Source organism: Oncorhynchus kisutch, unplaced genomic scaffold, assembly GCF_002021735.2.
Source record: "Oncorhynchus kisutch isolate 150728-3 unplaced genomic scaffold, Okis_V2 scaffold2266, whole genome shotgun sequence".
NCBI lineage: Eukaryota > Metazoa > Chordata > Actinopteri > Salmoniformes > Salmonidae > Oncorhynchus > Oncorhynchus kisutch.
The window spans coordinates 21,851-33,155 of record NW_022264211.1 but is presented as its reverse complement, the minus strand read 5'-3'; the positions used below and the strand labels follow the sequence as shown (position 1 = coordinate 33,155).

The window sequence follows — 11,305 nt, the reverse complement described above, 5'->3', positions numbered from 1 at the left end:
CACTCCCTCCATTCTGGTCCCTCCCCAGTGAATGCCTGGCTGCTTCCCATCTTCCTCTGCTTTAAGGCAACAGCAGTGGAGAGTTGGGTCTGGGGATGGAGGGATGGGTGGGAGAGTTGGGTCTGGGAGGGAAGGAGAGTTGGGTCTGGGGAGGGAAGGAAAGGAGAGTTGGGTCTGGGGAGGGAAGGAAAGGAGAGTGGGTCTGGGGAGGGAAAGGAAAGGAGAGTTGGGTCTGGGAGAGGAAGGAAAGGAGAGTTGGGTCTGGGGAGGGAAGGAAAGGAAGGTGGGTCTGGGGAGGGAAGGAAAGGAGAGTGGGTCTGGGGAGGGAAGGAAGGAGAGTTGGGTCTGGGGAGGGAAGGAAAGGAGAGTTGGGTCTGGGGAGGGAAGGAAAGGAGAGTTGGTCTGGGAGGGAAGGAAAGGAGAGTGGTCTGGAAGGGAAGGAAAGGAGAGTTGGGTCTGGGAAGGGAAGGAAAGGAGAGTTGGGTCTGGGAAGGAAGGAAAGGAGAGTTGGGTCTGGGAAGGGAAGGAAAGGAGAGTTGGGTCTGGGAAGGGAAGGAAAGGAGAGTGGGTCTGGGAAGGGAAGGAAAGGAGAGTTGGGTGGGAAGGAAAGGAGAGTTGGGTCTGGGAAGGAAAGGAGAGTTGGGTCTGGAAGGAAAGGAGAGTTGGGTCTGGGAAGGAAGGAAAGGAGAGTTGGGTCTGGGAAGGGAAGGAAAGGAGAGTTGGGTCTGGGAAGGAAGGAAAGGAGAGTTGGGTCTGGGAAGGGAAGGAAAGGAGAGTTGGGTCTGGGAAGGGAAGGAAAGGAGAGTTGGGTCTGGGAAGGGAAGGAAAGGAGAGTTGGGTCTGGGAAGGGAAGGAAAGGAGAGTTGGGTCTGGGAAGGGAAGGAAAGGAGAGTTGGGTCTGGGAAGGGAAGGAAAGGAAAGAGAGTTGGAAAACGAGCTCACTGACAGCCAGTAAGGAAATATAGCTACTGCTGTCTCCTTCCCCGCCTCTCAGTACCGGGCATCACATCGTCCATCCTGTCTTTACCACTAGATGGGATCAGTGTCCCTTCCCGTCCGTCTCAGTACCTGCATCACCATCGTCATCCTGTCTTACCACTAGAATGGGATCAGTGTCCCCTTCCCCTCCGTCTCAGTACCTGCATCACCATCGTCATCCTGTCTTTACCACTAGAATGGGATCAGTGTCCCCTTCCCCTCCGTCTCAGTACCTGCATCACCATCGTCATCCTGTCTTTACCACTAGAATGGGATCAGTGTCCCTTCCCCTCAGTCTCAGTACCTGCATCACCATCGTCATCCTGTCTTTACCACTAGAATGGGATCAGTGTCCCCTTCCCCTCCGTCTCAGTACCTGCATCACCATCGTCATCCTGTCTTTACCACTAGAATGGGATCAGTGTCCCCTTCCCCTCCGTCTCAGTACCTGCATCACCATCGTCATCCTGTCTTTACCACTAGAATGGGATCAGTGTCCCTTCCCCTCAGTCTCAGTACCTGCATCACCATCGTCATCCTGTCTTTACCACTAGAATGGGATCAGTGTCCCCTTCCCCTCCGTCTCAGTACCTGCATCACCATCGTCATCCTGTCTTTACCACTAGAATGGGATCAGTGTCCCCTTCCCCTCCGTCTCAGTACCTGCATCACCATCGTCATCCTGTCTTTACCACTAGAATGGGATCAGTGTCCCTTCCCCTCAGTCTCAGTACCTGCATCACCATCGTCATCCTGTCTTTACCACTAGAATGGGATCAGTGTCCCCTTCCCCTCAGTCTCAGTACCTGCATCACCATCGTCATCCTGTCTTTACCACTAGAATGGGATCAGTGTCCCCTTCCCCTCCGTCTCAGTACCTGCATCACCATCGTCATCCTGTCTTTACCACTAGAATGGGATCAGTGTCCCTTCCCCTCAGTCTCAGTACCTGCATCACCATCGTCATCCTGTCTTTACCACTAGAATGGGATCAGTGTCCCCTTCCCCTTAATGTAGTTTATTTATTTCTGGGTCAGTTGTGAGCAGTGTCGGTCTGTTTTGTTTACCCTTGATTAATAAACCCTTTCTCCTTGTTCGTCTTCTCCCTCAGTTGTGACAGGAGCCACGGATGGAATCGGGAAAGCCTATGCGGAGGAGGTAAGACTGAATCCCGGGGTTTCAGACATTTCAGGCCCCTTCACGGGGGAACCGAAGTGAGTGACTCATCAGAGAGAGAGGTTTAACCAGGAGGTCAGAGTAGTGACACACACACACTCAAAGGTTTGCCTTTTGCGAGCAAGCGCTGAGGGATTTATGCTGCATAGCCAGGGCAGAATTTATTTAAGAAGTAGTCATTTTTTCAAGGGAGTTCCCATCAGTTGACAGTCATGATCAATGCCCTGCTTGATAACAGTGCTGTCCTTTTCATTGTTGATGATGGCTATTGTTGATTTAGGTCATGGATCTGGGTGCAGTGTGTGTGTGGTAGTGTTGAATGTTAGACCCTCTTTAACGGCCGGTCTTAAGATGGTCTTAGTGTCCATGCTGAGTGTTTGTTTCTGTCGGTCTCCACAGCTGGCTCGGAGGGGATTTTCCATTGTGCTAATCAGCCGCACCCAGGAGAAACTGGATGATGTGGCCAAGTCCATCGGTGAGTAGTTACACCAGGGGGTATGTTCATTAGGCATGGGGAAACCTTGGACTAGAGGAGAATGAGAATCTCCAGTTGTTTTGTGTGATGGGGCCCTCTGCTGTTCACTATGGTGTATTAACATCTGAGCCCCCACATCTTTACAGATGAGTCTACTACAATCTCACTCCCTAAAGCTCACCGTTCGTTGTTTCAGTACCTTTTTAATGTTACAGTAACTGCGTCTTCCCTCCTAGAGAGCAAATATGGAGTTGAGACCAAATCCATCGCTGTAGATTTCAGTGCGACGGACATATATCCCAAGATTGAAGCTGGACTGACCGGGCTAGAGATTGGCGTTCTGGGTAAGAGAGAGAGGCAGTCCACGACCGTGACGTTTTTTTTTTTTTTGTGTGAATCATTCAGATGGTGTGGTCCTCTTTTAAAACGCTGCTGCCCCCCTTTGGTTAGAAGTTGAAAATCAAGTGCAGAGAGGCATCACTTCTTCCATTCCCTTAAATGATGTTGTATCTAAAAGATCTGACTGTTCTACATGGCTTTTATCCCTAGTAAATAATGTGGGAATGTCCTACTCCTATCCGGAATTCTTCCTCAACGTTCCCAACCTGGATAGTGTGAGTCTGAATGGCCTTGTGATTGTTCCCGTCCCATCTATTGTGTACCAAGATGACTTATCTCACACATTCTGTTCTATGAAAACATTACGCCTCAGAGATGAACCCAGAACTAAATCGTTGTTTTATTCTGCCCTTGCAGTTCATCGACACAATGGTGAACATCAACATCACGTCTGTTTGCCAGGTCAGTAATCATTATGGGACTGGAAGCCCAGTAATACACTAATGAACATTTTGATTAATCAAGTCTTATTTGCCTTATCTGTCACGCACTACAATGAGCGCATGCACACACACACACACACACACACACACACACACACACACAGCCATATGAGGCAGACGATTGGTTCCCAGCCCAAAGCAACAGCATGCTTTCTGCTCTAAAACCCACAATCCCTCTCTTTATACAGATGACCCGTATGGTGCTACCTGGGATGGTAGAGAGGTAAGTGGAGGTGGTGACTGTATCTGGGGTTCTCAGGGAGGGACGGAGGTGGTGGGAGGGATCTGGGGTTCTCGGGAGGGACGGGTGGAGGGATCTGGGGTTCTCAGGGAGGGACGGAGGTGGTGGAGGGATCTGGGGTTCTCAGGGAGGGACGGAGGTGGTGGAGGGATCTGGGGTTCTCGGGAGGGACGGACAGAGGGATCTGGGGTTCTCGGGACGGACAGAGGGATCTGGGGTTCTCGGGACGGACAGAGGGATCTGGGGTTCTCGGGACGGACAGAGGGATCTGGGGTTCTCGGGAGGGACGGACAGAGGGATCTGGGGTTCTCGGGAGGGACGGACAGAGGGATCTGGGGTTCTCTGGGAGGGATCTGGGGTTCTCTGGGAGGGATCTGGGGTTCTCTGGGAGGGATCTGGGGTTCTCTGGGAGGGATCTGGGGTTCTCTGGGAGGGATCTGGGGTTCTCTGGGAGGGATCTGGGGTTCTCTGGGAGGGATCTGGGGTTCTCTGGGAGGGACGGAGGGATCTGGGGTTTCCAGGGAGGGAATGGTTGTCGGCTAGTAGAGCCGCTCTGGTCAGTAGAGATTCTCCTACTCACACTTCCCAAAGTGTAATGCTTATTCCCAAACTCTTATACTCACCATGCTCATGTACTGGTCTCTGACCGGAGGTCGGCCTGGTCTCTGAGCCCTAAACATTAGATTGCGTGTCACCTGTTTCAGGAAAAAGGGGGCAATCCTCAACATCTCTTCTGCCAGTGGGATGTACCCTTGTCCCCTCCTCACGGTCTACTCTGCCTCGAAGGCTTTTGTGGACTTCTTCTCCCGAGGGCTAGAGGCTGAGTACAAGAGCAAAGGGATCCTCATCCAGGTGAGACTGAAGACTGACCTGTTTTAACCAATCATTTGTATATCCACTAGATGACTGATAGTGGGCTCTGTGTTGAAGCCATTGTGCCGCCATCTTGGCTCTCCCCCAACATTGTAAAATATATGTTGGAAGGTATAGCAATGCATGTATTAATGTCTACATTTGTTTATGCCATGTTTATTCTATTAGAGACGGCTTAATGCATGTTTTTAAATTGAGAATTTCTTTGTTTATATAAACATTTTCCTTGTTGTATTGATGACTGTTACTGTCCCCATGACAACAGAAAATACTTAAATACATGTCATTTTGAAATGCTGTATAATTCCATCCATTCCTATGGAGGACTGTTCTACTGGGGACAGCCAATATGACCAACCGGTGACTTCAAAGCCTCTCAATGGCCAATACATAGCATCAGCAATCCAGGGTTTATATACATTTGTTTCACCCCCCCCCCCCCAGAAACCCCCACAATGTTATCCCTAACACGTCAGCCATACTGTCTCTCCCGGGGGACAAGCTTGGTCATATTTAGCTGTCGGAGTTTGTTTTCAAACCAGTGAGGGAACATCCATGTAAATTTGAGTAACAGTCGTTTCTCCTCCCCAGAGTGTCCTGCCATTCTTTGTGGCCACCAAGCTGAGTAAGATCCGGCGAGCCACACTGGACAAGCCCAACCCTGACCGCTATGTGGCCGCGGAGCTCAACACGGTGGGGCTGCAGAGCCAGACCAACGGCTACCTGCCTCACGCAGTCATGGTAGGGACGGGCTAACCATACGATAGAATACTTCACTGTCCATTTCCATGGACATTTTTAGGGTTCAGGATGACTGTTTTTATCACAAGGTTGAACAAGTAGATACTTGTCAGGTTACACCAGATTCTACCTCATCAGTTTATGACGATTCTTCCCTGACAGTTAGCCACAAATGATCATTGCTTGAAGCTCATGCTTTTGCAAATGCAGAACTATTCAAGTGGCAAGTATCTTGATGAAAGTTAATAGTAATGAATTTAGACTGTAAATACCCAACGAATTATGATATTAACAGGCATGGATTCCCAGACCAGATTAGTGATGTTTTGTTTCCTCAGGGCTGGCTGACCACTGTGCTGTGCCCTGCCAGGCTCCTGAACAGCTACATCATGGGGCTACACCTGGGGATGCGCTCACGCTACCTGAAGAAACAGAAACAGGGCTAGAGGTACGATCAGGGGAAAGGAGGGGCAGGTGTGGAGAGAAAGGGGACCAACACGAATCCACCTGCTCCGTTCTTCCATACCCCTCACAGACCAGGCACAGGGCTGGCAGACTGCTAGTGTGTTGAATTTAGTCTACAGTATTCTCTGGCTTGGCTAATCAGCTCGGAGGAACATCCTGGAGTTGAAGCATTGACCAGGCACTTAAACATAATGCACTAAGTTCAATTAAACTGTTGAATTTTTTCTTCTTGTGGACAGGTATTAGGAGCTGTGCTTGTGGAGCGACCACTTCAAAAAACAATACTAGTTGGACAGGTATTAGGAGCTGTGCTTGTGGAGCGACCACTTCAAAAAACAATACTAGTTGGACAGGTATTAGGAGCTGTGCTTGTGGAGCGACCACTTCAAAAAACAATATAATACTATAATACTAGTTGCAACTTTATTCCTTCCAAATGTTTTGTTGTTGGAGTCGTGTTGAACTCAGAAAAAAAACAAATATTGAAAGAAATGGATTTGAGTCAATCTGAAACGGCAAAGGGCAGGAAAATGGCTGTTCTCCCTGGATTGTATTTACAATGAAAAAGGTTGTTGTGTACAAATCATGTATTAATGAACCTACAAAAGGGAGACTAAAGAGACCTAGTTAACAGAACGGTTCCTGTTTGCATACTGGTTGGATTGATGTCCCGTTTTGAAGAAGGTTGTGTCTGCTAGCATGTCAGTATGGTAGGTAGTTAACACACTAGGGAATGGGTTGAGTTAACCCGGTCTTGTTTGGACTGACTGGTTGGTCTTCAATACAGAAGGGACACTACAAGCCATTCTCTGGTCATCAAGGCAGTGTCTCAACAACAACAACAAAAAGTAGATACAAGCTGTTAAACAGTTCAGGCCATTTTACTGTTGAACCAAATGCCTTGTCCAACTGTTTTGTTCTGGTTAATTTCTATCAAGCAGTCAGTGGTCCGTTAACAGATGTTTCTTAACATGCTTCACACGCTGTCTGTTTTTTCAACTCTAAGCATTTTGTTGTACATCTTAATGCCACTGTTATCTTACTCTATGAGCTCACCAAGGTGACACATTAATATTGTCTTCTGTTATTTGGTTAATGAAAGCTTGGCCTTTGATTTGCTTTTACATGCATTTAAGGTCTTTAACATTGTGGGAATTTGTAAGGTTTGGTCGAGAGCTTGTGTATATTCCCAGTCTGTCATGCTGGCCTCAATAAAACACTGTTCAACCATCTCTCTGGCATGTTCCCAGTCTGTCATGCTGGCCTCAATAAAACACTGTTCAACCATCTCTCTGGCATGTTCCTGGTCTGTCATGCTGGCCTCAATAAAACACTGTTCAACCGTCTCTCTGGCATGTTCCCAGTCTGTCATGCTGGCCTCAATAAAACACTGTTCAACCATCTCTCTGGCATGTTCCCAGTCTGTCATGCTGGCCTCAATAAAACACTGTTCAACCATCTCTCTGGCATGTTCCTGGTCTGTCATGCTGGCCTCAATAAAACACTGTTCAACCATCTCTCTGGCATGTTCCTGGTCTGTCATGCTGGCCTCAATAAAACACTGTTCAACCATCTCTCTGGCATGTTCCTGGTCTGTCATGCTGGCCTCAATAAAACACTGTTCAACCGTCTCTCTGGCATGTTCCCAGTCTGTCATGCTGGCCTCAATAAAACACTGTTCAACCATCTCTCTGGCATGTTCCCAGTCTGTCATGCTGGCCTCAATAAAACACTGTTCAACCATCTCTCTGGCATGTTCCTGGTCTGTCATGCTGGCCTCAATAAAACACTGTTCAACCATCTCTCTGGCATGTTCCTGGTCTGTCATGCTGGCCTCAATAAAACACTGTTCAACCATCTCTCTGGCATGTTCCCGGTCTGTCATGCTGGCCTCAATAAAACACTGTTCAACCATCTCTCTGGCATGTTCCTGGTCTGTCATGCTGGCCTCAATAAAACACTGTTCAACCGTCTCTCTGGCATGTTCCCGGTCTGTCATGCTGGCCTCAATAAAACACTGTTCAACCATCTCTCTGGCATGTTCCCAGTCTGTCATGCTGGCCTCAATAAAACACTGTTCAACCATCTCTCTGGCATGTTCCCGGTCTGTCATGCTGGCCTCAATAAAACACTGTTCAACCATCTCTCTGGCATGTTCCTGGTCTGTCATGCTGGCCTCAATAAAACACTGTTCAACCATCTCTCTGGCATGTTCCTGGTCTGTCATGCTGGCCTCAATAAAACACTGTTCAACCATCTCTCTGGCATGTTCCTGGTCTGTCATGCTGGCCTCAATAAAACACTGTTCAACCATCTCTCTGGCATGTTCCTGGTCTGTCATGCTGGCCTCAATAAAACACTGTTCAACCATCTCTCTGGCATGTTCCTGGTCTGTCATGCTGGCCTCAATAAAACACTGTTCAACCATCTCTCTGGCATGTTCCTGGTCTGTCATGCTGGCCTCAATAAAACACTGTTCAACCATCTCTCTGGCATGTTCCTGGTCTGTCATGCTGGCCTCAATAAAACACTGTTCAACCATCTCTCTGGCATGTTCCTGGTCTGTCATGCTGGCCTCAATAAAACACTGTTCAACCATCTCTCTGGCATGTTCCTGGTCTGTCATGCTGGCCTCAATAAAACACTGTTCAACCATCTCTCTGGCATGTTCCTGGTCTGTCATGCTGGCCTCAATAAAACACTGTTCAACCATCTCTCTGGCATGTTCCTGGTCTGTCATGCTGGCCTCAATAAAACACTGTTCAACCATCTCTCTGGCATGTTCCTGGTCTGTCATGCTCGCCTCAATAAAACATTGTTCAACCATCTCTCTGGCATGTTCCTGGTCTGTCATGCTCGCCTCAATAAAACACTGTTCAACCATCTCTCTGGCATGTTCCTGGTCTGTCATGCTGGCCTCAATAAAACACTGTTCAACCATCTCTCTGGCATGTTCCTGGTCTGTCATGCTCGCCTCAAAACACTGTTCAACCATCTCTCTGGCATGTTCCTGGTCTGTCATGCTCTCCTCAATAAAACACTGTTCAACCATCTCTCTGGCATGTTCCTGGTCTGTCATGCTCGCCTCAATAAAACACTGTTCAACCATCTCTCTGGCATGTTCCTGGTCTGTCATGCTCGCATCAAAACACTGTTCAACCCTGTATTCCCTCATGTGGTCTTAACATAAGAGATTGCTGATTTAATGCCCTACTTTTGTTCAATTTAAACGTGGTACTTTTTGAATAGCACTTCCCTTCTAGTCCCAACAGTCTTCACATGGATGTTAATTTGAGGTGATGAAAGTTCACTGTGGATATCATCTGATCTGAAACTTCCAGAAACTGGGCTTTCTTTATGGGCTGTAACTGAAGCTCCATACAGCAGAGACTGGGCTTTCCTTATGGGCTGTAACTGAAGCTCCATACAGCAGAGACTGGGCTTTCCTTATGGATGGTAACTGAAGCTCCAGACAGAGACTGGGCTTTCCTTATGGGCTGTAACTGAAGCACCATACAGAGACTGGGCTTTCCTTATGGATGGTAACTGAAGCTCCATACAGCAGAGACTGGGCCTTCCTTATGGATGGTAACTGAAGCTCCATACAGCAGAGACTGGGCTTTCCTTATGGATGGTAACTGAAGCTCCATACAGCAGAGACTGGGCTTTCCTTATGGATGGTAACTGAAGCTCCATACAGCAGAGACTGGGCTTTCCTTATGGATGGTAACTGAAGCTCCATACAGAGACTGGGCTTTCCTTATGGATGGTAACTGAAGCACCAGACAGAGACTGGGCCTTCCTTATGGATGGTAACTGAAGCACCAGACAGAGACTGGGCCTTCCTTATGGATGGTAACTGAAGCTCCATACAGAGACTGGGCTTTCCTTATGGATGGTAACTGAAGCACCAGACAGAGACTGGGCCTTCCTTATGGATGGTAACTGAAGCACCAGACAGAGACTGGGCCTTCCTTATGGATGGTAACTGAAGCTCCATACAGAGACTGGGCTTTCCTTATGGATGGTAACTGAAGCTCCATACAGCAGAGACTGGGCTTTCCTTATGGGCTGTAACTGAGGCTCCATGCAGCAGAGACTGGGCTTTCCTTATGGATGGTAACTGAAGCTCCATACAGCAGAGACTGGGCTTTCCTTATGGACGGTAACTGAAGCTCCATACAGAGACTGGGCTTTCCTTATGGATGGTAACTGAAGCACCATACAGCAGAGACTGGGCTTTCCTTATGGATGGTAACTGAAGCACCAGACAGAGACTGGGCTTTCCTTATGGATGGTAACTGAAGCACCAGACAGAGACTGGGCTTTCCTTATGGATGGTAACTGAAGCACCAGACAGAGACTGGGCTTTCCTTATGGATGGTAACTGAAGCACCATACAGAGACTGGGCTTTCCTTATGGATGGTAACTGAAGCACCATACAGCAGAGACTGGGCTTTCCTTATGGATGGTAACTGAAGCACCATACAGCAGAGACTGGGCTTTCCTTATGGATGGTAACTGAAGCACCATACAGCAGAGACTGGGCTTTCCTTATGGATGGTAACTGAAGCACCATACAGCAGAGACTGGGCTTTCCTTATGGACGGTAACTGAAGCACCATACAGCAGAGACTGGGCTTTCCTTATGGATGGTAACTGAAGCTCCATACAGCAGAGACTGGGCCTTCCTTATGGGCTGTAACTGAAGCACCAGACAGAGACTGGGCCTTCCTTATGGATGGTAACTGAAGCTCCATACAGCAGAGACTGGGCCTTCCTTATGGGCTGTAACTGAAGCACCAGACAGAGACTGGGCTTTCCTTATGGATGGTAACTGAAGCACCATACAGCAGTCACAACAGTGTGACATATGGAATAATTATAGCGATGACAAGAATGACGTGTAGTTGCAATGTCATGACTGCAGCTTGAGACTCTGCGTGTCCATATGTGATTATGCGGTCTGTCGGAGACCTTGGAACTGTGTGCACGTGCGTGCACACACACACACACACACATGCCTAAGGCCATCTGGGTCATAACTGGGTGAACAGCCCACACACATCAGACAGGCCTGTGTGTTGTGTGAGATGTACTTGTTTCTTGTATTCTTAATTACCAGTCTAGTTCATTCTCTTAATTAAAACATATTTTATTTTCACATTCATCGGACAGGTGCAGTGTGGTGTTAAAGTGCCTTGCTCAAGGGCACATCGGGAAAAACAATCACCTTGTCAGCTTGTGTTTTTGAACCAGCAACATTTCATTTACGGGCTCAACTCTCTAACCACTAGGCTACCTGCTGGTTACTGGCCCAACTCTCTAACCACTAGACTACCTGCTGGTTACTGGCCCAACTCTCTAACCACTAGACTACCTGCTGGTTACTGGCCCAACTCTCTAACCACTAGACTACCTGCTGGTTACTGGCCCAACTCTCTAACCACTAGACTACCTACTGGTTACTGGCCCAACTCTCTAACCACTCGGCTACCTGCTGGTTACTGGCC

The 11,305-nt window shown here is 48.2% G+C and overlaps 1 protein-coding gene across 2 annotated transcripts; it reads left to right on the top strand.

Moving 5' to 3' along the window:
- The first annotated feature begins 1,155 nt into the window (after positions 1-1,155).
- On the top strand, positions 1,156-7,078 carry LOC116369613 (very-long-chain 3-oxoacyl-CoA reductase-B-like). Of its 2 annotated transcripts, XR_004208640.1 has the most exons (10): positions 2,010-2,136; positions 2,554-2,629; positions 2,866-2,973; positions 3,179-3,243; positions 3,386-3,430; positions 3,660-3,694; positions 4,417-4,564; positions 5,177-5,326; positions 5,665-6,030; positions 6,088-7,078. XR_004208640.1 is itself a non-coding variant. In XM_031819562.1 (9 exons), exons 4-9 carry the CDS (start codon positions 3,193-3,195, stop codon positions 5,770-5,772), a joined length of 537 nt encoding a protein of 178 aa, XP_031675422.1. In that variant the 5' UTR covers positions 1,156-2,136; positions 2,554-2,629; positions 2,866-2,973; positions 3,179-3,192; the 3' UTR covers positions 5,773-7,078. The 2 variants fall into 2 exon arrangements, 1 of the variants encoding a protein (XP_031675422.1); XM_031819562.1 differs by having other exon boundaries at positions 1,156-2,136; positions 5,665-7,078.
- Positions 7,079-11,305: the final 4,227 nt, after the last annotated feature.